General features: G+C 36.5%; 1 protein-coding gene across 5 annotated transcripts in view; it reads right to left on the bottom strand.

Moving 5' to 3' along the window:
* The window catches only part of Atp11c (ATPase phospholipid transporting 11C), a 212983-nt gene that overhangs the window by 7991 nt on the left and 179775 nt on the right, over positions 1-25217 (bottom strand). For 4 of the 5 annotated variants that reach the window (XM_057759651.1, XM_057759654.1, XM_057759653.1 and 1 more), the window contains exons 23-28: positions 19319-19378; positions 16441-16568; positions 14075-14210; positions 11975-12040; positions 8717-8820; positions 5340-5493 (exon numbers count right to left, since the gene is read on the bottom strand). In XM_057759651.1, coding sequence (XP_057615634.1) covers positions 5340-5493; positions 8717-8820; positions 11975-12040; positions 14075-14210; positions 16441-16568; positions 19319-19378 — 648 coding nt within the window. Of the gene's footprint in view, positions 1-5159; positions 5222-5339; positions 5494-8716; positions 8821-11974; positions 12041-14074; positions 14211-16440; positions 16569-19318; positions 19379-25217 lie in introns of those variants that run through there. The other variant, XM_057759655.1, reaches the window with a different exon arrangement.

The following is a 25217-nucleotide window of genomic DNA, read 5'->3' as shown; positions in this document are numbered from 1 at the left end:
TCTGTTTTGTGGGCAAAACCCTTGCAACAAGATTAACATGATACCATGTCCCCATTCCTAAGTTTAATGTACAAGCCTATCTATTTAGAGACTGCAACTATAAGCACATTTTGTTGTGTTCAAAACTTGTATCCAACCACCAGATAAAAGTAATACAGGAAGCAAAAATTTTAAGGGCCAATAGATTAAGTGTTTAGAGACTTTATAAAGAAAGAAAAGAAAATATGAGCATACAGAAAGCAGTAGAAAGCATGACATGAAAGAAAGAACTCAAAACAATAAAAAACAGAACTAGCAACTGGTAGTGGTAGATAGGGCAGGTGATGATGAGCTAAACCAGTGTAAAATATCCACACTCTTTTGCAGTTACCTACAGAGCTTTGAGAGCAGCTTAAGTAGCAGTATGCCAAAGAGGCCAAGGATAAAGGCACATCCCAAGAACCATGACAGTAGAAGTTTTCCTTACAATATGATTACAATTTCATTTTATTTTCATTAATACATTTTTTTCAGCAGTACTGTCCTCTTGAAAACATGATTGTATATGACACTGTAAGTATTGCAACATGACATCATTTTTAGCATTTATTATTAAAATGATATTATATTTTTCAAAATGCATTCTCTGGGAACTTTAGTCACATAGCTGACATATTTTCTTTCCCTGCGTTGTCCTCTTAAACAGCTTCATATCTATATTGGAATATTCCTTCATCTTTTGTGTAAACATCACTCACACTAGGCATAAGGATGTTACTGGGTCATTTCCTAGTAATTAGACAACTCTTCTCATGTCTAGCAGGCAGTGAAACCTCCTTTTAGATTGAGGTAGATTATAAGGAAATAGATACATATAAGGAGGTAGATACATAAGGAAAGTTGGAAATCTCCATGCAGGAAATATAAAATAGAGTAGTATTTACTACTTGTCTAGAGGGTACAGAGGTACCAGGGGTATATCAATGATTTACACATAGGCTATTGTGTTTATATGAGATACAGCTTTCTGAAATACCTCAAACTCATTTTTAGTTGTTATCTTGCTCTTTCACTGTTCAACATTCAATGGTAGCTCCACCAAACACCGCCAATGGTATGGTTTGCAGCTTTGTCATTTCATAAATTGGAAAAGCTTTGCTGTTTTTTTTGTTTTGTTTTGTTTTGTTGTTGTTTTTTTTGAGACAGGGTTTCTCTGTGTAGTCTTGGCTGTCCTGGAACTCACTCTGTAGACCAGGTTGACCTCAAACTCACAGAGATCTGCTGCCTTTTCCTCCCAAGTGCTAGAATTTAAGGTATGTGCCACCACTGCCTGGTGTAAATTTTACCATCTTTAAAGATGAGGCTTTAAGCACAAAAAAAAAAAACCCACCCCTTGTTACATGAACGAACTGCAACCCAACTATAACTCAAGTGACTTGAGTCAGCTTATTTTCAAAGATATATTTTTAAAAATTCAAGTTAGAAAATTGTCATTTATAATCATTTATAGTTTACTGAGACTTTTTCATTGATGTTTCTCTTTCTTTAATATTTGATTTATTCATGTATATGAGTTCTCTGTCTTCACGTACAGCAGAAGAGGGCATCAGATTCCATTATAGATGATTGTAGGCCACCATGTGGGTGCTGGGAATTGAACTCAGGACCTCTGGAAGCCAAGTGTTTTTAACTGTTGAGCCATCTCTCCAGCCCCCCCCCCCCTTTTTTTTTGAGACAGGGTTTCTCTGTGTAGCCTTGGCTGTTCTGGAACTTAACTCTGTAGATCAGGCTGGCCTTGAACTCACAGAGACCTGCTGCCTTTGCCACTTGAGTGCTGGGATTAAAGGTGTACACCACCACCACCTGGCAAATACTATGCTTTTCTTCCTAATTTTCTCTTGAGATTCATAAATATTCCAAAGGGCTATTTTTATCCTCAGCCTATTGCAAGTGTATTTATTCTTTGGCAATTTTATATACGAGTATAAGCTATTTCGATCACATTCATCTCCCCTTCCAATTCTTCCCACTGTGCATTCTTTATTTATATTGTTTTTGAGATTTATTTTATGTGTAAGAGTATTTCCCTGCATTTTTGTCTGTAAACCATGACCATGCATAACAGCTGTGTAGGTCATAAGGCATCAGATCCCCTAGAACTGTAGTTACAGACGGTTGTGTACTACTAGGAGAACCTGGGTCCTCTGCAAGAACATGTGTTCTTAACTGCTGAGCCATCTTTCCATCACCGTGAGCATTATTTATAATGTAAACATCATAACAGATTTCAGCAGTGCTGGGGGCTGCCATTATTAGCTTTTTTTACTGGAGATTTTTAGGAGGAAATGATTCTAATCTTGTTATGCTACCAAAAACCATATAATTGATTTTATCATTGTTTTATATTTGTTCAGAAGGGTTCAGAATGGACATACTTTATAATGTAACTAGAAGGAAAGTTCCAATGAGCTGGGGCCATGTTTGACTCATCCCTGAATTATGACCACCATAGTAGTTAATGAACGCATCATGAATCCTCAGACAATATAAACTGAATTGAGAGGAATCCAAAATAAAGACGTTTTTATAATTATTAAATATATAAGCTTCCTTTTTAAATATCATAGAGGCATGCTCACTACCTAATGTGAAGTCTCCTTTTATAAACAGCTGCAGACAATTCTGGAGTATGCAGAGAATGTGTAGTATGAATACTGAAGTTAGGGGCCCCTTCTACTCTAGATAGGGACACACATTTCAATTTCACCCCAGTACATAATCTGCTAGGCTCTGAGCATGACCCATTGTAAAGTAATCTGCTTCACTTTAAAGTAAGCCTACCTTATTGTTTAACAAGGAATGCTGAGCAAAACAGGAAATCATTCATGCTGTCACAGTATTAGACATTAAACATAAAGACTAATATATTTATGGAAAATAAGATACTCATCTGCTTTGTTTAAAAGTTGGCTTCTGCTTGTTTATCAATGGCCTAATGAACTCTGATGTGACCTATGGTTGTCATGATTCTGTTGGCCTATATGCATTCATATATATTGTACTCCCCCCTCTCACACACACACACACACACACACACACACACACACACACACACACACACACATAGTGTAGTTTAGTGTTCATAACTGTTCTGACACATTTGTAACTCTAAAAATCCTATAGAGTCTGAAAAACAATTTAGCCTTTCAGACACTGGTTATGTAGAGAGATGTTCATCAGCAGGTGGTTCAACAAATGTTTACTGGTTCAAAAAGGGATAGGAATAAATGAATGAATGACTAAATGAATGAAAATGATTATGGAAAATTTCCTGTTTGTTCTAGCATATTTTCACGCCAAACTATAGCACAGACATTAGAATTCCTTCTGTCACGGATATAAACCACAAAAAAATTTCATGCTGACCCACTGGCAACATTCTATGCTTTCAGTTGAAATTTGGAATCTCTTGTCTACATGGAATAAAAATGCTCTGAGACGATGTATCTATTGCTTCCCAGCAACATCCTTCCACTTAATGGTCTATACAAACATCACTGGGCATTCCAGCTGGAGTCTCATTTTTAGAGAGGGCCTAAGAGATATTGGGATGATACATTTGAAGATTTTGAATTCTGGGCATTTTTTACCGTTAAGAGCATGAAGCTTAAATGTGAGCCATTTTGCAACATGAGCTTCATTATCCCAAAAAGAAACATTAGAAGCAGCCCAAAATGTACTCTTCAGATTAAAAAAAAAAAATTAGAAGAGTTATGCAAGAGAACCTCCTTTGTAAATTTTGTATTGAGAAAGGATCTTTCCTTCCCTTCCTCCCTCCCACAGGGTCTCAGGGTTTAGCCAAGGATGACTTTGAGCTGTGATCCTTTTGCATGTTACAGGTATAGGCCACTATATTGATTTTAGGTAATGCTGAGGATGGGACCCAGGGCTTCGTGTATACTAGGAACATATTCTACCAACTGACATATATTTGCAGTCCCTGAGCCATTTTTCTTCTTTCTCTTTTCCTTTGTCTTACTTGATCATTTTTATTTGGCTACATGAAAATTGCCATTTGAGCCAGTCTGGAAGAAAACGGTTCCATCAATACTACTTTCCATCCTAAAACTAAAAACCATGCTCAATGGAGCTAGTCAAAGGCCACTGGAAGAATTAAAAGAGTAAATAAATACAGTTTATCTATACTAAATTATGATCATCCTACCCCATAAGCCACATAAAAATAGGAAGCTCAGAGCAATTCTGGCCACCTAGCTATATACTGCTCCCCCCCGCCCCCAGTACTGAGGATTAAACCTAGAGTCGCATGAATGTTTTTAAAGCTGTATTCCTAGGCCCTCTTTAAAATACTTTTGAAGACTTAATAATTTCATATCTTCATGTCTACATAATGTCAAAAAACTTGGTTTTGTAATTCAATATGCAGGAAAACCCCTATGATATACCAGCTTTGTAGTTCAATTGGTTGATAATTTGATTAACTACATCAGGTGGTCATGACCAGATTATTTCCCAAAAATACTGCCTTAGTGGTGTTATAAGAGCTAGTTGATAATCAATATGAAGAAGACAGGACTTTATTTTAACAAAGTGAGCAAGTGTTGGCAGGAATAGGATATACTTAATTAATCTGCTGGTAAAAATTTGCCAGTGGTTTTTCAGGCAATTCTAACCCTTTCACTTAAAAGTTTTTAAAGAAATGTCCAAAAGGTATCAGGCAATGTGCCAGAGGGAAATAACTTCTCTTCGCAGAAATATAATTTAGTAGTTAACAATACAAACACACTTAGAAACTATCATAAATTTTCACAAGTGTGTCCTGAAGAGTAAGGAATTCTCTTTTGGTTGAAATATACTGCTAGGAGACAGGGCTAGAAGCAACACAGAGATTAAGCAGCACTATAATCAAAGGAAGGGGACAGGTTTGAAAGGCAAATTAGGATTATCAACTGAAAAAAAATCGGCAAGCAATCCACAGGGAAATTTCTAAGGTCAAAGCTGAAATGTTGGTGTGGAAATTCCTGATATGAAAATTAATTCTGAGATAAATACAAAATAAAGTCTTTTTCCCTTTAAAAATTCCATATGGAGCATATGAGATACTCCATATGGATTACTAAGGATCACATAGAACACTATTAAGGAATCTACTTACCACCTGCATTGGATAACGAAGTTTTTACTATACTTTTTATGCAGAAGAGGAAATTAAGTGATGAACCTGCAAGGAGGGGTTTAACATGCTGTAACTAATGCAATTCTCTAAATAAGGTTTTCAGTTCACGGTGACAGTGAAGCCGCTTCCAAATATTAGACTAGAACATAAATGTAGTTCTTACCCTGGCACTTCTTCTTCGTACATTCTTTACTACTATTAGGAGAATCTCAGGGAAAAGGCTGATAAATATTAGGAGAATTATGGCCAACCATGTGGATACAGAAGACAGCATTTGAGCAAACACAAAATACATTCTCTGTTGTTTCAGAAAAGGCCTGGGATAGAAAGAAAACACAGAAAACCAAATTAGTTCCTCTCTTTTGCATTTAAAAGGAATCTTCCTCACACACATTAAAAAAAATATTTTCTCTAGAATATCCTCAAAACAGTATACAAATTTCATTTACCAAACGTTTAGAAAGAAAAGGGATGTGAATCAAAGAGAAAAAAAAAACATAAAATTCATCTGACTTGGAAACAATCATGCAATCAACCATAAAGCTGCTAAATGGTGAATATTTATATGTATTGCAAAATGCCAGAGCTTAAAGATATTTAAGAGAAATGAAGTTAATTTCCAACCTAATAAGCATTTATTTCTTCAGCTGTCTTATTAAAATGAGGATTTTTTTGCTCATTCATAAATCTAACTTTTTAAAATGAATTATCCCCTTAAAAACTTCTGCAAATATATGAAAAAGAACTGTACAGTCCACAGTCACTCATAACTGAGATGAATCTAGTCTTCTTGTCTGCAAACATATACTGAATAACACTTTGTGCCCAGGAGATAGACAGACGGCAGACTATAACTGTTAATAAGATAGTAAACCTTAGAATCCCAAATCCATGAGATTCCTTCATCTGAAATTGGATTTTATTTTAAATCCTTCATTGAACTGTTCTATTTGTTTTTTACTTCTTTCAGTATTTTTTTAAAATATTTATTTATTTATTATGTATACAATATTCTGTCTGTGTGTATGCCTGAAGGCCAGAAGAGGGCGCCAGACCTCTTTACAGATGGTTGTGAGCCACCATGTGGTTGCTGGGAATTGAACTCAGGACCTTTGGAAGAGCAGGCAATGCTCTTAACCACTGAGCCATCTCTCCAGCCCCCTTCTTTCAGTATTTTTAAGACAGGGTTTTTCTGTGTAGCCTTAGTAGTCCTGGAACTCATTCTGTAGATCAGGCTAGCCTTAAACTCACAGAGATCTGCTTGCCTCTGCCTCATAAGTGTTGAGATTAAAGGCATGTGCCACCACCTCCCGGCCTCCACTGAACTGTTAAATAGAGTTAAGAAACACATCCTAGCTCCCTTATCCTCTAAATTGTATAACACATAATCTTTCTATCTAAAGTATTACTTTAAATTGAGGTGAAGACAATAGCTGCTTAAGGTCAGGATGCATACCAGATCATCATAAATGATTTGGAACTCAAGAACTCCAGGTTAATAACTATTTCCTTCTTTTATTAGATCATTGATCATGCATCACACTTCATGAATTAGTTTTTTTCAGACCTCCACACACATTGTACTTACATGCACAAACCCATTCACACACATATACTGCATAATACTTTTTTTTAATCTTAAAAAGGAGGGTTGGGTTTCAATGTCTCTGTGTTTTACATGTCAGAGCAATTAGTTGTAATTCAGATAAAGTTTTATATAATTTCCAGTCCCATTTTGTTGGTTGTTTTATAATTTAAGTTCATGTGTAGCTGAGCAATTCTGCTTAAGCACAGAACTACAAGAAACAAAATAAAGCAAATATCTGATCTTCCTTTATCTATATGATGTATGTGCAAGAGCCCTAGTGGGTACCTGAAGCTAATGATTAGTACCCTCCCCTGACAGTTTCCAACAATAATAACACAATAATGAAAAAATAAGCATAATAAAGTCACCAGCATCATTATACTTATACTTTGTTGACCCAAAATAAGGGCCAGTTGAATACAAGCTTTGTGCTACCATGACTGCTTACCTCAAAGTGAGATCGTTACTAAGCAATTTACAGATAGGTGGTATATATGGTTTGAGTACAAGGGACAAAGGATGATTCATGCCTCTGGCAGGACAGAGCTGGGTGGGGTGCAATTTTATCACAATACCAAAAACTACATTTAAAACTTATGAATTGCCTATTTCTAGAGTTTTCATACGATTTTTAGTAGTCTATGGTTCTTTGAGAACAAGTAAAACCCTCAAGCGAAACCATAAGCAAGGGAAGACTACTGTACTTTATTTTCAGTAGGTATCACTGTATAAGTATGACAAAGTCTTTTCATTTAAATAATTGAAAAAAAAGTCTGTATAAAGGGTTGAAATTGTTTAGGTCATAGAAATATTTTATTATTATGGAAATTTGTCTAACTTTTAGAAGTTGATTTCAGTGTCAAAGAATTATTCTGGGTAGACAACTACATATTGCATTTAGTAAATTTTGGTTTAGTTGCATAATACTAAAGAAACAAGTATTTTTTTCAGTTTTGCTTCTTAATCATTAACTATAGAGGTGCCAAATATATGCTATAATTACACACTTTGTAAGTGATTCAGTGTGTGTGTTTTATTTTGAGACAATTTCTTACTATGTAGCCCTTAGTGGTCTGGAACTCACTACATAGATCAGGCTACATATCTCTACTTTCCCAATTCTGACATTAAAGGTATGGTCCGCTACACCTGATCATGTTTTTTAAAAGGATTTTATCTTAAATAGATTTTCAAAAGAGAAAATATTTCCCTTTTGGGGGATGTAAAAGATGATACATGGTCTCTTGTATCTCAGGATGGCATCAAACTCACTATATGTAGCTCAGGGTGACCTTGAACTTCTGGTGATTCTGCCTCTCCTAAAAATACTGAAGGAAAATGCTATCATTTAAATAATAGGGTCCAAATCAGTGGTTCTCAACCTTCCTAATGCTGTGATCTTTTAATACAGTTCCTCATGTTGTGGTGACCCCAAGCATAAAATTACTTTGTTGCTACTTCATAACTGTAATTTTGCTACTGTTATGGATTGTAAATATCTGTTATATGACCCCTCAAAGTGGTCATGACCCACAGATTGAGAACACTGGTCTAAATGGACAATAATCTAAGTTTTAGCCAATGTTATTAGGTTGAAATTTCATAGGAAGCGCATTTCTAGTGGAAATCATATTCGTAGTCAGGCTATTAATTATTTTATTTCACAGAGAGCTGTTAATATATTTATAAATTTAAATATTTGTGCAAAGCTATACAAATATTGAATGAATATTTGAATTCAATATTTGAATTAAATAAATGGACTAATAATATACTTAGAAATTTTACTTCAAAGTAGCAGCATTACAAGGTATAAGTAACCTCTAGTCCATTAACATCAAAGATTAGCCATCTTACATATCACATAATCAAAACTTTAAAAGTATGTTTTACATATAAAGTATACATACATATTGTTATTTAATATTGCCAACATATGTACAGCTGCTTACCAAATAATTCCTCCCCAGAAGAATGAGAAAAAAACATAAAAGGCTAAAGAACCCCAAATCACAAAGTGATTTATCCATGTCCAGAATCGGGTATCCAAGGCGAGCTGAAAAGATACAACATAAGTATTTTTTGACAGGCACAAAATATACTAGGTAATACATTATGATATCTGATAATTTATACAGATGCAATAGCTATGAGAGGATTTCACCTTAGCCATGGCTTTAGAAGAGGATATAACTAAAGGAGCAGAAGCTAGGCATTTCAAAGTACTAAAATAAGAATGCTGAGTACTGCTGTGAGCTCTCTAAATTTTACAGTACAGGCATGGAAGTGTAGTTAAATCAAGTAATTTGTAGGTAGAGGGCTATAGATGTCTCACTATTGAGTGACAGGTGACAAATGAAGCAATAGTAATAACTAAGAGGCCAAAATCCCAAGTCTTCAGGTAATAGTGACCAGGGATATAATGGCAAATGAGATCTAGTTGGTTGAGGCAGGTATGCCAAAAACCAGGAGAGGAAGAGTAGCTAAAAAGAGCAGACCAGAAGTTATAAAAGAATGAATAGGTAAGAGTCACTATATGTAGAGGCAACTACTTCTATGCATCATACACTATGAGCAATGAACTGTGGGTACAGATTTCCAACTACAAAACCATTATCTACTCCATTAAATTAATAAAAACTGTTGCCTTACATTTTAAAAATTGCATGTTTCTATAAAGATTGATAATGACTTTATTTTTAGATTGCGGCACCTTTGGTTTTCAAATGTGATCTAGAAATAGTATCATCTCATGCACTTGCTTAAAATTTCTAGCTCACACAGGGTAACAACCAGAGCACTTAATTTTATTTGCAGAGACACCATGGTCCTTAGCTCTGCTACAATTTCTCATTCATAAAAGGATATTGAGGGCTGGAAAGATGGCTCAGTAGTTAAGAGCACTGACTGCTCTTCCAAAGGACCTGGGTTCAATTCCCAGCACCCACATGGCAGCTCACAACTGTCTGAAGATCCAGTTGCAGGGGGGGATCTGACACCTTCACACCAATGCACATTAAATAAACCATAAAAAATGTTTTTTTAAAAAAGGATATTGATAACATTGTGATGCAGACAAATCCTGAGTTCCCACTCTGGCCTGCTAGGGGAAAATAATACAATAGTACTCCTTGAAAAGAGGACGGAGTGGATACCATGAGCCACATGTGCTGCAATGAGGCTGAGTTTAAGTGTAAAGCAAAGGACTAGGACAATAAGCTGGGAAAAGCAGGACACTTCCATTGAAAAATCATGATTTTATGAAACATAATAATAGTTAATAGTCGGCACTGATACATTCTAGACACTTCCATTCAAATATTTTGTTTTCATTCGTGACCTATGACAAAACCCCCTAAGATGGGGAAAGTGCTACTTTTAGCTTTATTTTATACAAGTTGAAATACAGAGAAGTGAGGTTACTTGTCTAAGGACACATAGTTATGAAATGGCTAGCCTGAGATGAATTGTAGAATTTATTTAAAATCCTTCAAAAAATGCTTGGCAAGATGGTTTGGTAGGTAAAATGATTGCTTGGCAAGCCTGAAAAGTTAATCCCCATTACCAAATGGTGGAAGGACACATTGTCCTCTGACCTCCACAGGCATGCCTTGGAATAGAAATACGCATACACAGAGTAAAGTTCTAGGATATTACTGAATTAGCAGATGAACAATGAAAATATTAGAACAAAAATATAGAGAAAACAGAAGTCCTATGACAACGATATTTCTGAATTCTGATTCAACCTAAGACTCCATGTGAAATATTACTAGAAGGATCAGATGAATTATGCTTTCAACTATGAAAATCCGAATTCATGAGTTTCAAGGACAGCATTTACAGCATTTAACAAAGCTTTAGAGCATTATTACATGGCTACATATGAATGACAATGATTTTGCCAAGATTCCATTTCTTCTGTTGCACTGACTTTTGTTTGTTTTTGAGACAGGATCTTGCACTCAGGCCAGGCTGGCCTGGAACTCTTGGTGATCCTCTCGCCTCAGTCTCCCAAATTCAGGAACTATAGATACAGACAATCAGGCCTATTCCTGTCACATATCTTTATATACTTCATTAACAAACATATGGGTAAATGCATTACCACCATGCTCTTTTGCATACATATCTTGTATACAGACACTTATTTAAGTGTCTTAAGGACTAAAATTCTTTTAGAGCCAACTAGGGATTCTTAAATAGATGCTAATTTATTAAAGATTCAAGTTTTTTTTTTAAATTAGAAATGATTTAAGGGCTGAAGAGTATTGACTGTTCTTCTAGAAGACCCAGGTTCAATTCCTAGCTCCCACATGGCAGCTCACAGCTGTCTCTAACTCCAGTCTGAAGGAGAGCATTGCCTTCTTCTGGCCTCATTGGACATTTATGCATATAATGTTCAGGCACACATGCAGGCAAAAGATTCATACACATAAAAATAAATAAAAGTTTTAAAATACTTATATTTTTATTTATATGTATGTGCAAATGTATGCAGAGACCAAAGAGGGTGTTGGATCCCCTGCAGCTGATAATATAGGCAGTTGTGAACATGGCTGCTAGGAACAGAACTCCAATCCTCTGCAAAACTAAGCAAGTCCTCTACTGAGCAATCTCTTCAGCCCTATGATACAAGTTATCAACATATACATATATATATATATATATATACACATATATTTACAAACTTTCAGCCTCTTTATATATAATTTAGTAAAATGCCTTAAAAACAACAGTTAATTTTTCCTTTGCAAGTGGGTATCAATTGCAGACAGCTTCTTGGTTAGGGGTGGGAATCCATGCCTACTTTCCCCTTCTGGCTTCTAAGTGTTTCTGAGTTTTTGTTTGGTTTGCCTGTTTGTTTTCTAAAGAGAGAGCTAAGTGGGTAGGTAGGATCTGAGAGGAATTGGAGAAGGGAAAAAGCATGATCAGAATATACTGAATGAAACATTTTTCAAAAAAATAAAACAATCCAGTGATTAAAGAGAAATAGGTCTCCATTAAGTATGGTGTCTGAATTTCTTTATTTTCAAAATAAAAAACATAGAACATGTAGTAGAAAAAATGAGAAATATATACAAATACTAAAACCCCTAGCATCACATACATTTTAGTAAGCATTCAGACAAGGACTTGGATAACATATAGTAACACAAATATTAAGAGACAAAGATTATACAAAATATATTTGAATAAATAAATCTGACCTTCAGAGTTACAGTGAATACTAAGACTGTAAAAACAATGGTCCCAAATGTCCAGTTTCCATATATCTGAAAAACATTTAAAAATTATATGTACCATAAATATACAAGCCTGCTGAAGAAAAAAAAATTCAGGTTTAATCCTGCATGTAACTGCCAAAGATCTTTTTGTAAATTATTTGGGAAAATGGCTTGGTTGTTAAGATTAAGTCACAATGCTAGACTTTCATGGATAGATATACCACATCTCTGGTTGGCTGAGTTCATTACCATGCAGCATCAAACAGGGAGTTCACTGGTTTGATAAAGGAAGAGGGAAACATACTATTCCACTAGAAGCACCACTTATTAAAGTAAGTCATCTGGATGACTCATGTCACTAATGAATTTGGTATGTTTTCGTCCTAGAATATAAGGAAAGTTCTTACATAAACACAAATGGACCCACATATTAAAAAGCGAGTCTAATTATTACTACATCTGTTAGCATGTGCACACCAAAGAGAAGCAGTACCACTTATAAATCCAAACGATGGCAATGAATGGCACATATGCTTACCAAATGCTGTCAATATCTGAATGCATAATGTTGAAACAGAAAATGAGATGTAAAACATTTTTAAAAAATAAAAACAAAACAAGGTTACTAGAAGAAAAAAGGATTCAACTAAATCAGACATGGGTTTAGCTGCTGATAAAAAAATTTTATTTATGTAATTTTAGAAAACACTTAAAAAGGATGGTGGCATATACAAGAAAAACTTAATTTGGACTTCATGAACTCAAAATACATAATGAATCAGAAAAAGGCTGGGCCACTGATTCTTATATACCACCTAGAATATTGGCTAAGACCATGAATGTCAACATAAAGCAAATCTGAAGCATTTTTTAAAAGCAATAGGCAGTTATATACAATTTTTTGTGTCAAAAAATAAAAAGGAAAACCCACAGAACTACTCATGGCTGAAGGATCTGAGAAGTCATAAAATTGAACTTCTATTTACTCGAAGATGAAAGTTGACTTGGAAAGCTAATGTGATTTTCCCAAGGATACCCAACATTTATCAGGACCTTCTGTGGCAAGTGCTAGATATATGTATTCTAAGGTCAATTAATAGTTTTCTAATAGTTACATTAAAATTAATAATTAGAAAGGATTCATACTAAACTAACTTGTTAGTCCAAATTAGGAAGGCCTGATTATAGTATCTAATTTCAAAGTACTATTCAAATTCATTGAGCTTACACTTTTGTAAGAGATGTTAGTTGTATAGGGTTCAGACATAGTATATGTAATAAATTATTTTTGAAACTTAGCTTTTTGCTTCATATTTATGATAAGAATGACCATAAAAGAAAAGTACCAAACATGGCAAAGGAGAACACAGTGAAAACAACATGCAAGGCAGAAGTTTCAGTTTCCCAGTGTGTGGCTGCAGGAAGATGGCCTCTTCCCTTGTATTTCTCTCCTAGAGTATGAGTAGGTCAAAATCATCCTAGAGCAGCTGCTCACTGATATTGTCACTTTCTCAGAAGGGGCTAGCAGAGCCAACACAGCATTTTAAAAAAGAATACTGCACTCCCACTTTGAAAAGAAAGAAAAGATTCCCTATTTACATACTTGTCTAACACTACAAATACACAGTAGCCACCGCTTCAACTACTAACTATAAATTAGAAATGTAGGTAGCATGGGAAAAAGCTTTTGTTTTTCCTATCACAACACATAGGTATAAAGTCTAAAGTCCCAAGAACTGTCTCATATCCTAAAAACTATAAACAAATTCAGATTCTAGACGGTTTGCTTAAGCTCTCTTCCTAAATTTGGTTTTTCGAGACAGGGTTTCTCTGTGTAGCTTTGGAGCCTGTCCTGGAACTCACTCTATAGACCATGTTGGAACTCACAGAGATCCTTCTGCCTCTGCCTCCCGAGTGCTAGAATTAAAGGCATGCACCATCCATCACCCAGCCAAAAGTGATTTCTGACTCCAGTACTTTCTTTATGTTAAAGACCTAGTGCTAAGAAAAATAATGTGCAAAATGATTACCACAAGCGTGTGTGAAAATGCAGTATCTATGGGAAAAATACATGGTTTTTACCTTTCCATTGTCTTCTAAGGATGTAGTCTGAAAAAGGAAGTAAGTTCCAAAGAAGAATACCGTCCCTTCAAAGGCAGCCAGAAATGTCCAATATAAGAAGGGCCCCAACTGTAACATAGCATTGCCAGTAATTTTCCTATGAAGAAATGGAGAGAAAAATTAATGAATCTTTATAGGCTGTTGAGTTAAAGATACAAGGAAACACCAAAGATGGGCATTAATCTGAGCTTGTTATAATGAAGGAGCTACCCTGATGGACAGAAAGATTTTTTCTTTTTCTTTTTTTGGTTTTTCGAGACAGGGTTTCTCTGTGGTTTTGGAGCCTGTCCTGGAACTAGCTCTTGTAGACCAGGCTGGTCTCAAACTCACAGAGATCCGCCTGCCTCTGCCTCCCGAGTGCTGGGATTAAAGGCGTGCGCCACCACCGCCCGGCAGAAAAATTTTTTTCAAATAAAGAGATAGACTGACCAAAGTTAGGATATTCATGTAATTACTACCTGACCAAGACACTGAAGTAAAATGTAAAATATTTCTAAAATTTTGGCCAAGCAAAACAACATAAAAAATAATTATATACCATTTAATTTGACACTTATTTATAAAATAGTAGGAACTGAGTTAAGATTGATTATGCATCTATTCATTTATCCTTCCATCTATCCATTCATCCATCCACCTACCTATAACATTATACATGTATATATACATTAAGTTAGTATGCATACACACACACACACACACACACACACACACACACTCACGCATGTGTATGTATGCATATACACAGACAGGTAGAGAGAGGGAGAGAGGGAAAAAGCAAAGGGAGTACAAAAACTAGGTATCATTATTCTCATTTACAAATAAATCTCAGAGAGGAATATATAATATAATGGTTCTCAAACTCCATACTTAATTAAGTGGGGAATCTTTCAAAGCTAGTAATGATGTCCTAATAAATGGCAGGTAGACTGATTAAAATTAAAATTTTGAAAATAACACAATCTTTTCAGTCAACACCAGAATGTGAAGAATGTCAAATAAAGCTACTACATCTAATGAAGCAGATGTGCACAAAGAAAATGGGTTTGTGTATGTACCTTTTTTACTTCTATTTGAAATTTCTTATACCATGTATCTAAGGGTGTTTAATTACTCAAATAGCACACCTATTGATAACTCTACAGAGTGTCATTGGGCTACATTATCACAGTTATAACATAAATGCAATGGTTTTTTACTTACTTGGGATAGAGAATGAAAATATGACAAATTACACAAATTTTATCTTATAGGACCTTTAGGTGCAAAAATGAAGTTCTGGGGATGCTATCTGTAAAAGGAAAAGTAGGAGAAGAAAGACATGGCTGTTTCTCAGAAACAGGCAAAGAATCTCTCTGAAGACTCTTGGAGTGAGTGTCTAGCAAATGCTAGCTAATGTGGCTTTTCTAGTCAGTGACTTAGACTGGGGTAAAGGCTACAAAAGCAGAAAGTGATTCCTGTCCTTGTAAAAATTCTGTGGGAAAAGAATGGCAGGAGTATCATGGTATACTGAATTTCTAGACAAACTTTTTAGTCACACTATGATAAAGAAACTGTTAGAAACTCACACAGGTCACCCAATATGAAGGAAAGCATAAATAAAAACAGGAATATGGGATCTGGAGAAAGGCTGAACAGTTAACACAGCTTGAATACCTCTATATGTCATGCAGCAGATGTTACCAGACCTGTTCTTTTTGTTGTTTAAAGCTCAAGCAATCAGCTATACCTGCCTACTCTCTTAACAAAAGAATTACTTCAGGTTTCAAATTTCTATTAAGAATATTAAAATAATCAAATAGTTCAAGTCAATAGTTCTCAAAATGTGAGTCAATAAGTTCTAAAGGTATAATACATAATGTCACTGCTAAAATTCAGTAGGAAAATGTTGAGGTACATGTACATAGACTAGGACTTCATGTTTATAAAAATGTTGTCAGGGTAACAATAATCTATTGTCCAGGAACAAGCTATGATCAAATTTGTTAGGAAGATAAGTCACACTTTAGACTGGGCCACAGTTATGATATAGCCTTTTTTGCATCTCTATGAAAGACTGTACAATAACTTATGTCCTATAAATATCCATTTAAGTATAGAACTGCTATCTAGGAAAATAGACCACTTTTCTGTTGAATGATATATTTTAGCTGAAAATTCACAACAGAACCACTTAATGAATCAAGTGATCAATTCTGTGTCCTTCCTACCTATAGAGTAAATGAAACCCACTACTTAAAGCCCAGCGTGGTAACTAATACCAATAATACCAGAATTGATGCAAGAGGATTTCACAAATTCTACCATGAGCTACATTTTCAACTTACATATACAATCGAGGGTCTGAGGTCAGAGTATCAATGTTGATGTGCTGTTCCAGTAGACTGTAGGCCAGGATGGGCAGGGATGTGAAACAGATATTGTACATTGTAAGATACGCAGCATCATAGAGTGGCTGAAAAGACAAACAGGAACACAATGTTCTGCAGTCATTCATCTATGATATAATTATGTACTTGTAAAAACCTGTAGCTATTTTTTTTAAAAAAATGCTTTTTGTGGGAGCAAAGGAAACTTTGTAAGTAAGGACACTCTACCTGGTAGAGATAAAAATATTGAAAAAATTTCTGTGTCCTTATTAACAAACCTTACCCTTTAACAGGATCTTTAGAATATTTGCAGGCCATGTCTTATTCTTAGTACACAAAAACTATTAAATTTATGTAAGATTATTCAGTTGCTAAGATATTTAGTAGCTATTTTAGAAAAGACAAAATAAGCTGGGCAGTGGTGGTGCACGCCTTTAATCACAGCACTCAGGAGGCAGAGGCAGGTGGATCTCTGTGAGTTCAAGGCCAGCCTGGTCTAAAGAACTAGTTTCAGGACAGGCTCCAAATCTACAGAGAAACCCTGTCTTGAAAAACAAAACAAAACAAAACAAAACAAAACAACAAAAAACCCAAATAAATAAATCCAAGCCAGGAGTTCTTACAGAAATTAAACCATAGGGAGTAGCCAACCTATGCTGCAGATATTTTCTGGTTAATACTTTGTTATTTTTGATTAATATTTTATAAGTCCAAATCCTACAATAAAACTCAAGTCCTATAATAATGTTGCCCTCTTCCTGAAAGTTCCTCTGGTGTGTGTTCTTACTCCTTAAGGACTAATAAACTGAATTTGATCAGCTGTAAGTATGAACTTAGTAATCTTTTCCTAGAGTGCTTTGACAGTACTGAGCTTTCCATAGAGGATGGAATTCTGAAGGCATTCAATAAATACTGGACAAGTGAACACAGAAGTCACACCACATTTGTAAAGGATCGATCAGAAATTAGAAAGTTTTTCAAAATATATTTCTAAAGATTTTTAAATTATGTGTATAGATAAGTTCATGTGACTGCGTGTATCCAAGGAGTCCAGAAGATGGTGTAAGATCCCCATGGAGCTAAAGATGATTGTGAGCTATCCAACCTGTGCCATGTATCGAACATCTATCTAACACTGTGCCATCTCTCTAGCCTATAAAACTTCCATTGAACATTTTTAAGTATTTTATGACCTTTATTCAGGTGAAAGTATTTATCAAGTTCAGTGTGTCTAGACATTGCTAGAAGTCATCATATAACCATTTTGTTGTTGTGATTAAAAGAATCCTAACATACACACGTAAATGTTCTTTGATTAATAAAATTCATTTAAATGTGATACTAATCAATACAACTACATATTTTCAACCAGTGAAGTAAACATACAATTACAATGAAAAATGATTTGAAAAGGCTGGAAACAACTTGAACAGAACTTTTTTGAGTTCATTCACTAAACCATTAATAGAGAATATAGTAAATGCAAAGCACCGGGGAGAGACATGATTCATCCTTACATTCATCAAGGAGTTCAAATTAAAGACAGGGACTAGAGTGAGGGTATACAGGGAGCTGGAAGACCCAGAAGGGGATCATCTTTTTTGGCTTCAGCAGAGAAAAAACATGTGATATAGTATATTCAACATTCTCAATGAAGTTAAAAGGATGGTTCTGCATAAAAATGGAGACAATTTTGATATAGTTCCTATGAACAAAGATTTAAGGCCAGTAAAAAATATTTTACTGAAATAAAAGCATAAAAATATGCTATATGTCTTCTTATTTTCAAATGTACTAGTGTACTAGTCCATGACATACAATACGGAATTTGCCCTGGAAACTACCCATTTTCACTAATGAGTAAATTAAAAAGAGCAACTCCCAGGCTGACTTTTGGGTAATTTAGTGTTGAAAACAAAGAAACATCAATCTACTTTTGCTTCAGGATGGAACTTTAAGGTTACATGAGAGTTAATTGTAATTTTTTGGATGCATAATTAGAGGAGACAGAATGTCCCACAAAAAGGTTTACTTGATAATACTGTCATCTTGCTAAACCTGTAACAAATGTATCTTTTTTCATGGAAAAAAAGACAAGTAATATCCTAGTTTTACTAAAACAAAAGAAGTTTTTGTTTTAAATAGTGATTCCATTTCTACATTTTCATAGCCCAGTCTCTGAATTCCAAAGAGTATCTAATGAGACTATGGATTGAAAAAGACAGCCTATATGTACATCAAAAACACAATATAAAGTGTGTTGCTGCCAGCACTAATACAAGTCCAAAGTAAATAGTAACGATTTGTGCTTCATGCCATCTCCTCAGAGACCATTTCTTTACCTGTAACATTTTTAAGATGTCGGCTTATTTCTTCCCTAGGGTACTCAGGTCTCTGTCTCAATGTTGATTTATTAGAGAGATTGTTCAGATAGTTCTTTCAAAATAGTAGCCTCTCATCTTGTCACAGTACATCCTTTTATTATTCAATTATTTATTTTTACTACATTTTATATTTTTTCTTCAGAGCACTGATACCATATCCTACATCAAGTATTTTTCTGCCTCTTCCCTATCACCATCTTGCAAGACTTAAAATGATAAGACATTTGTTTGAAACATTACAATATCCTCAGAAAAACATTGCTTCCTGGCATTTAGAATCAAGAGAAATAAAAATACTTTTAAGATATGGAAATTCAGTCACAGATACCTGTGACAATGTGGTTATCCAGCTTGTCAAAATCATTAAACTGATTCTAGACTAACCAATTTTTTGAGTCAGTCATCATTATAGTTCTTGTATCTGCTACACTTCTACTAAGAAGGGCACATACCTGTTGTGAGAATCCACAGAAGAATTGGTACAAAAACTGTGGCAAAATGAAGCAAAGGTTCTAGAAAATATTAAGACCAAGATTAGTATTTTCACTTAATCACTTTAAAAAACCCACACAGGGCATTGTATAAAGTCATTCCTAAATCCTTCATCCCTAAATGCAACAACTGTCTGTTGCAAAGATATAAATAAGTTAGTTTTAAATGATTAATTGAAATCAAATGCTTAATTCATACTGAGTAACTTTTCCCCTACCTAAACAAAAGAGAATCTCACTTATGAGAAGAACCTCTTGCTATTTCCAAATTTCTTTTTTTTCCTTTCTGAAGAGAAAGATCTCACACTACAGTCTAAGGTAGTCTGGAACTTGATATATACTCCTATTTCTTTTTTTCCCCTTTTTGAAGAGAAAGATCTCACACTACAGTCCAAGGTAGTCTAGAACTTGATATATACTCCTATCACATCTCAAACTCATAGTTTTCCTCCTGCTTCAGCCTCCTGTCCTGGGATTACAAACATGAGTTACCATGTTGGCTTTCTATATTCTTGTTAAAGGAAAGAAATATGTTTATCTGATATGAATACCTAATGTATTGTCCCTTAAATTCCAACTGGATTTATACAATCACTATAGACTTACATAATATCCAAAATGTGTATTTTAATTTAAATATTTTATTTTCAACTGTGTCTCTGTGTGTGTGCATGTGAAGGCCAGAAGAGGGTGCTGGAATCTAACTCCAGTCACCTGCAACAGCAAGCACTGTTAGACCTAAGTTTCTGACCTTAAACATATATTTTAAAGTTGACTAATAGGAATACATACTCAGAATATTATTATAGTTTATGTTGACACCAACAGTAATTAACTGATACTTCTCTTTATTAATGCTTCATTAAACAACATGGTCAAGCATCTGCTAAAAGCAAAGAGGGTCATTATCAAATTGAAGAGCTAGGTGTGGTGGCATAGGCCTTTGATCTCAGCACTCGGGAAAGCAGATTTTTGTGAACCAGCCTGGTCTACGTTGTTAGTTCTGGGCTAGCCAGGACTATACAGCAAAACCCTGTCTCGCTCTCTCACACAAAGGAACAAGCTTCTCTTCCAAAAGTTATCCTCTGACCTCCACATATGCACTATAGCACATACATGCACCCCTCCCCCCATTAAATTAACAAAATAAAAGAAATAGAGCGGCTGGTGGGATGGCCTCAGCAAGCAATGGTACTTGCAAGCTTGATAACGAGTTTAATCCTCAGAATTCACATAAAGGTAGGATAGAACTGACGACATAAAATTGTTTTCTGGCCTCCACATATGGGCTGTGGCATGCACAGGTACCTTTCTCATGTGGAAACCCACAGATGTGAACCTGTTCCACCTTGAGTGGAGGACAGAGAGTTTCAGCTTATTTTTGCTCTCTCAAAGTTGTTGACAACAGGTGTGGCTGCAAAGGAGCAATTCTGACCTAGGGTGTGGTTAATTCATATTTTGACTATAGAAGTGGATTCACTCCACCGGAACCAAACGTCAAAGAATTCAAGTCATTTTCTAATGTTAATGAAGTCTGTTGCATCCCTCCTCCCCTTCTGAAGTATATAGGCATGTGAAAAATAAATGAGGTGGATTCAGTATTCACTGAAAGTCCCTCCTGATGCTGTTCTGTGCTTATTTCTCTTATATCTCTGTTCCTTTTGCTTAATAATTCTTATCCTCAAGCTCTTACCCTGGAACATAAGAGTTTTGTTAAAGCTGGTCTTCGACATTCTTTTAACAATAAGAAAATAGATTAAAGGAAAAAAAACAGGCTGGTGAAGTGGTTCTGCAGTTGAAGGCACTTGCCTCCAAGCCTGAGGACCTGATTTCTAATTCCTTGGAGTCACATGGTAGAAGAAAAGAATTAACTACTGCAAGCTGTCTTCTGATATCTACACATGTGCCCTGGCACATATGCATCCCCACACATATTATACTAAATAAATACATGTACATTAAAAAATAAAGCCTCTTTCTCTAAAGGGACTTACCTTTTTATCTTGAGAAATACTAAAATCAAACATAAAAATGGCAAGTGGAGAATTCACAAGGCCATTACAAGCCACTGAGTGTGACTATAAAATACTGAAATCAATGCCTTTAGGCAAATGTACCAGAACTATGATTTTTTAAATGACTGTCATTCTCCAAAGTAGGCTAAGCTACTTGAGTGCTCCGGTCAGTTTCTTGTTAAAAAAGTCTTAGACTTTTCTTAAGGAAGCACTTTCAAACGCCCTATTTTTACTATGTCGAGAAATCAGTGTCCTTCCTATTGCCACACATTTTCACTTAATTCACAAGAATTTGCTCTGGGAGATTCAGAGCTATTTTAAAAAGCCAAGGGCATCCTCAACATGCATAACTATCTACTATGCTTAAAATATTTAGATAAGTATACTATAGGCTCTGGAGGACACTGTTAAAGAAGTGTGGTCTAGTATACTTTGAACAACATAAAAATAAAGTGTCAGAGCATAACAGTAAAATGTAGCAAAAAATGTCAGTCCTCACATCATTCTAGAAGACCAGCATTCAAGAATTTATTGCATTTATCAGTTCTGACAAAACACAGAAATAGCACAACTTTCTTTTAGAGTTATGCTCTATAGGGAAATTTTCTGAGGTTAGAGAAAGCAGAGTTCAGTGGACTACTCTAAGACTAGAGAGTTGAGAGAGGATGTCTGCCTCCTTCATTAAAATGTAAATTCCATAATAAAAGGAACATTATGTGTTTAGCTAGCCATGGTGAATCCTTGGTTTCTTGGCAAACAGTCACACAATGAAAATTTACTTTTTGATTAACTGAATGAAGAATTCAGAACTTGAGCTGGGTATGGTGGTGCATGCCTTAATTCTAGGACTCAGTAGGCAGAGGCAGGTGGACGTCTGAGTTTGAGGCCAGCCTGGTTTACATAGGGAGTTGAAGGACAGACAGGGCTATATAGAGAGACCCCTTTTCACTCCCCTCCCTGACAAAAATTCAGAACTTGAATGTGGCACAAGGCTTTAATCCCAGTATTGTGGGAAGCAGAGGAAGGTGGATCTGAGTTCAAGGCCAGCCCAGTCCAGGAGAGTTATACAGAGAAATACTGTTTTGAAAAACCAAAAGAAGAAAAAGGAAAAAATATTCATAACTTAAATTAGGTCTTAAGGAAGGATGGAATAATAAGAACAAGGCAAAGTCATATTCATTTTAAACATGTGGTAAAGCCAGGCACAATGGTGCACAGCTGTAATCTCACAGTACTCAGGAAGCTGAGGCAGAAGGCAAATTCAAGGCCAGTCTGATCTACAAAGTGAGCTCCTGTTTCAAACACACATATACATTTAAAACAGTAAAACAACCAAAAAACCAAACCAAACCAAAACAAAAAACAAAACAAAACAAAAAAACCCTACCACACCCAAATCCATATACGGTAAAACAACATCAGACTGAGGGATTACCTTTAAAGAAAGATAAATGATCAAATAACAGTGCTGTAAAATATTTAGGTGCTACTTTTAGTTATGCTGTAGAATGTTTAATGATGTAAAGATGTGTTGCTTTTGTTTATGCTGTATTTGTTTAAATCTATGAAGCTGTGATTCTTTGTCTAAAACACCTGACGGTCTAATAAACAGTTGAACAGCCAATAGCAAGGCAGGAGCAAGGATAGGCGGGGCTAGCAGGCAGAGAGAATAAATAAAAGGAGAAATCTGAAGGAAGAAGGAGCAATAAAAGTGTAAGTCCCTGTGCCTGTCAAGCCTTGATCCCTCCCCAGAGGAGGGTCGAGACAGTCCCCCAAAATCTTGGCCACCCCCCCCAGTCTATTTAAACTGTCCCCCGCCATGGTTGTGTTTGCAGCTTCCTGGTTCCCCTTTGGGGCCACCTGAGAGCACAGGAATCCCATTAAACCTGGGTAATTTTTAATTTGGTTTATTGTGATTTGGCTTGAAATGGATTTTTGCATCGGTAGAGAGCTCACATTAGGAAAATTCCTAACATCTTGGAGGTCCCACTGGGTAGGGTGACCTTTCCACATGACTTTAGGCCACGCATCAAAAGCCCCCAGTCCACAATCTGAGCTCTCCACACCACGCTAATAGAGGCTCCTGGGCTACAAGTGGCTGTGTCTAGGCGAGTCCCTTTTTCTTGTCTATGCTATAGGGTTTTGGGGGGACCCATTTGTACTTACTTTTGTTGATTATCAGACTCCTGTGGAAGCCGTGTGCCCCCATCAAGAGTCTGATCTTAGCTCAGTGGCTAGACCGGCAAGACCGGGTCTAGCCGAGATGGACTTTGTTTGCTTTAGGGACACCTAGCATCCAATTTCCATGACCCCATTAGGCCTAAGAGCTATTTTAATGGGTGCGCTGTAATAGACTTAGGCCTCGCGGTTAGGCATAGACTTTAAAATGGGGACTTGCAGTTCAAAGCCAGATCCACTGTCACCCCTGGGATGCCTCTTACAAAATCTTTATAAATTGGGGCTGTTCGATATAATCTGTCCCAAACAGCTAATTTCCCTATGCATTAAGATTTAGCCTCAATACGATCTTGACAATGGGATGCATTGGCCACCAGAAGGAAGCCTTGAGCTTACTGTCCTTCGGGACCTAGAAAATTTTTGTAGCTGTAAGGACAAATGGGCAGAGCTTACATATGTCCATGATTTTTGGCCTCTGCGCTCTCGCCCTTCCCTTAGTAGCCAGTGTCTCACGGCACCGGTCTTGGTAGCTAAAGCCGCCAATGCCTCAAAATTCCTGGTCATCTGGGAATTGGGACCCCGACAATTCCAGCTGGATCACTGGCCCCTCCCCCACTCCCTCATGCCCACACTACCCAACCCCCTCCAGTGGAGCAACATTCTCCACATTCCTCTCCTTCCCACCCAATCCAGAAGTTCAAGGTCAACTTCCACCTAACCCACCTTCTCCTCCCCTCCTCCCTCATCTTCCCACCCTTGGACCCCCTCTGTGCAGTGCACTGGGATAGTCCCTCCCAATCCTCCCCAGTCTCCTCCAGTACAAGATCCCACCATAGCTCCGCCCTTTTCTGCCCTCTCTGGGAGGTGGCTGGAGTCAAAGGAATCATGAGTGTTCCTGTTCCCTCTTCTCTTCCAGATCTCTCTCAGATAGAAAAGTGGCTAGGTTCATTTTTTTTTTTTTTTACAAATCCTTCTGCTTAAAGTTTAAAAAGGTTGAGGAAAGTCCCCAAACCCCTATACAAAAATTGGTAAAAATAGCCTTTAAAGTTTTTAATGCCTGAGAAGAAACAGCTGAGTCTTCCCAACAGACAAGGCTACAACAGGCTGCTAATCTACAGACCCAGGCCTTAACAGCTGTGCTAAGGTCTCAGGAAGGGGGACAAGGGAAGCCAACCACAAGGCTCTACCCTGATGGAGCCCAGCCTAAGTTAACCTCACAGGCAAGCTGTTTCAAGTGTGGGCTAAATGGTCACGCGGCACGATATTGCACTATGCCTCCTTCGAGGTTATGCCCTATCTGCCAGCACCCTGGACACTGGAAATCACAATGCCCCCATGCGGGTTGTCCTCTATGCCACATCATGGAGGCCCAGCCTCACCAACATCAGCAAGTGAAACTGTGCCAGCCCTCGAACTTCTCAGCCTTGCAGAGGATTGACACTGCCCAGACTTGGTATATCCCGTAACCCTATCCGAGCCTAGGGTAAAGCTACAGGTAGTAGGTACGACCATTACTTTTATTTTGGACACAGGAGCTACCTATTCTGTTCTAACATCTCACTCAGGCCTTACGTTCCCCTACCAATTTCAGTTACAGGGGTAGATGGGACTTGTTCCTCCCCCACTAAAAACTTTGCCATTGTCCTGCATCCTTTGGACATCCTGCA

Source organism: Chionomys nivalis, chromosome X (assembly GCF_950005125.1).
Source record: "Chionomys nivalis chromosome X, mChiNiv1.1, whole genome shotgun sequence".
In the NCBI taxonomy this organism is placed as follows: domain Eukaryota; kingdom Metazoa; phylum Chordata; class Mammalia; order Rodentia; family Cricetidae; genus Chionomys; species Chionomys nivalis.
This window is presented reverse-complemented; position numbering and strand designations above follow the sequence as displayed.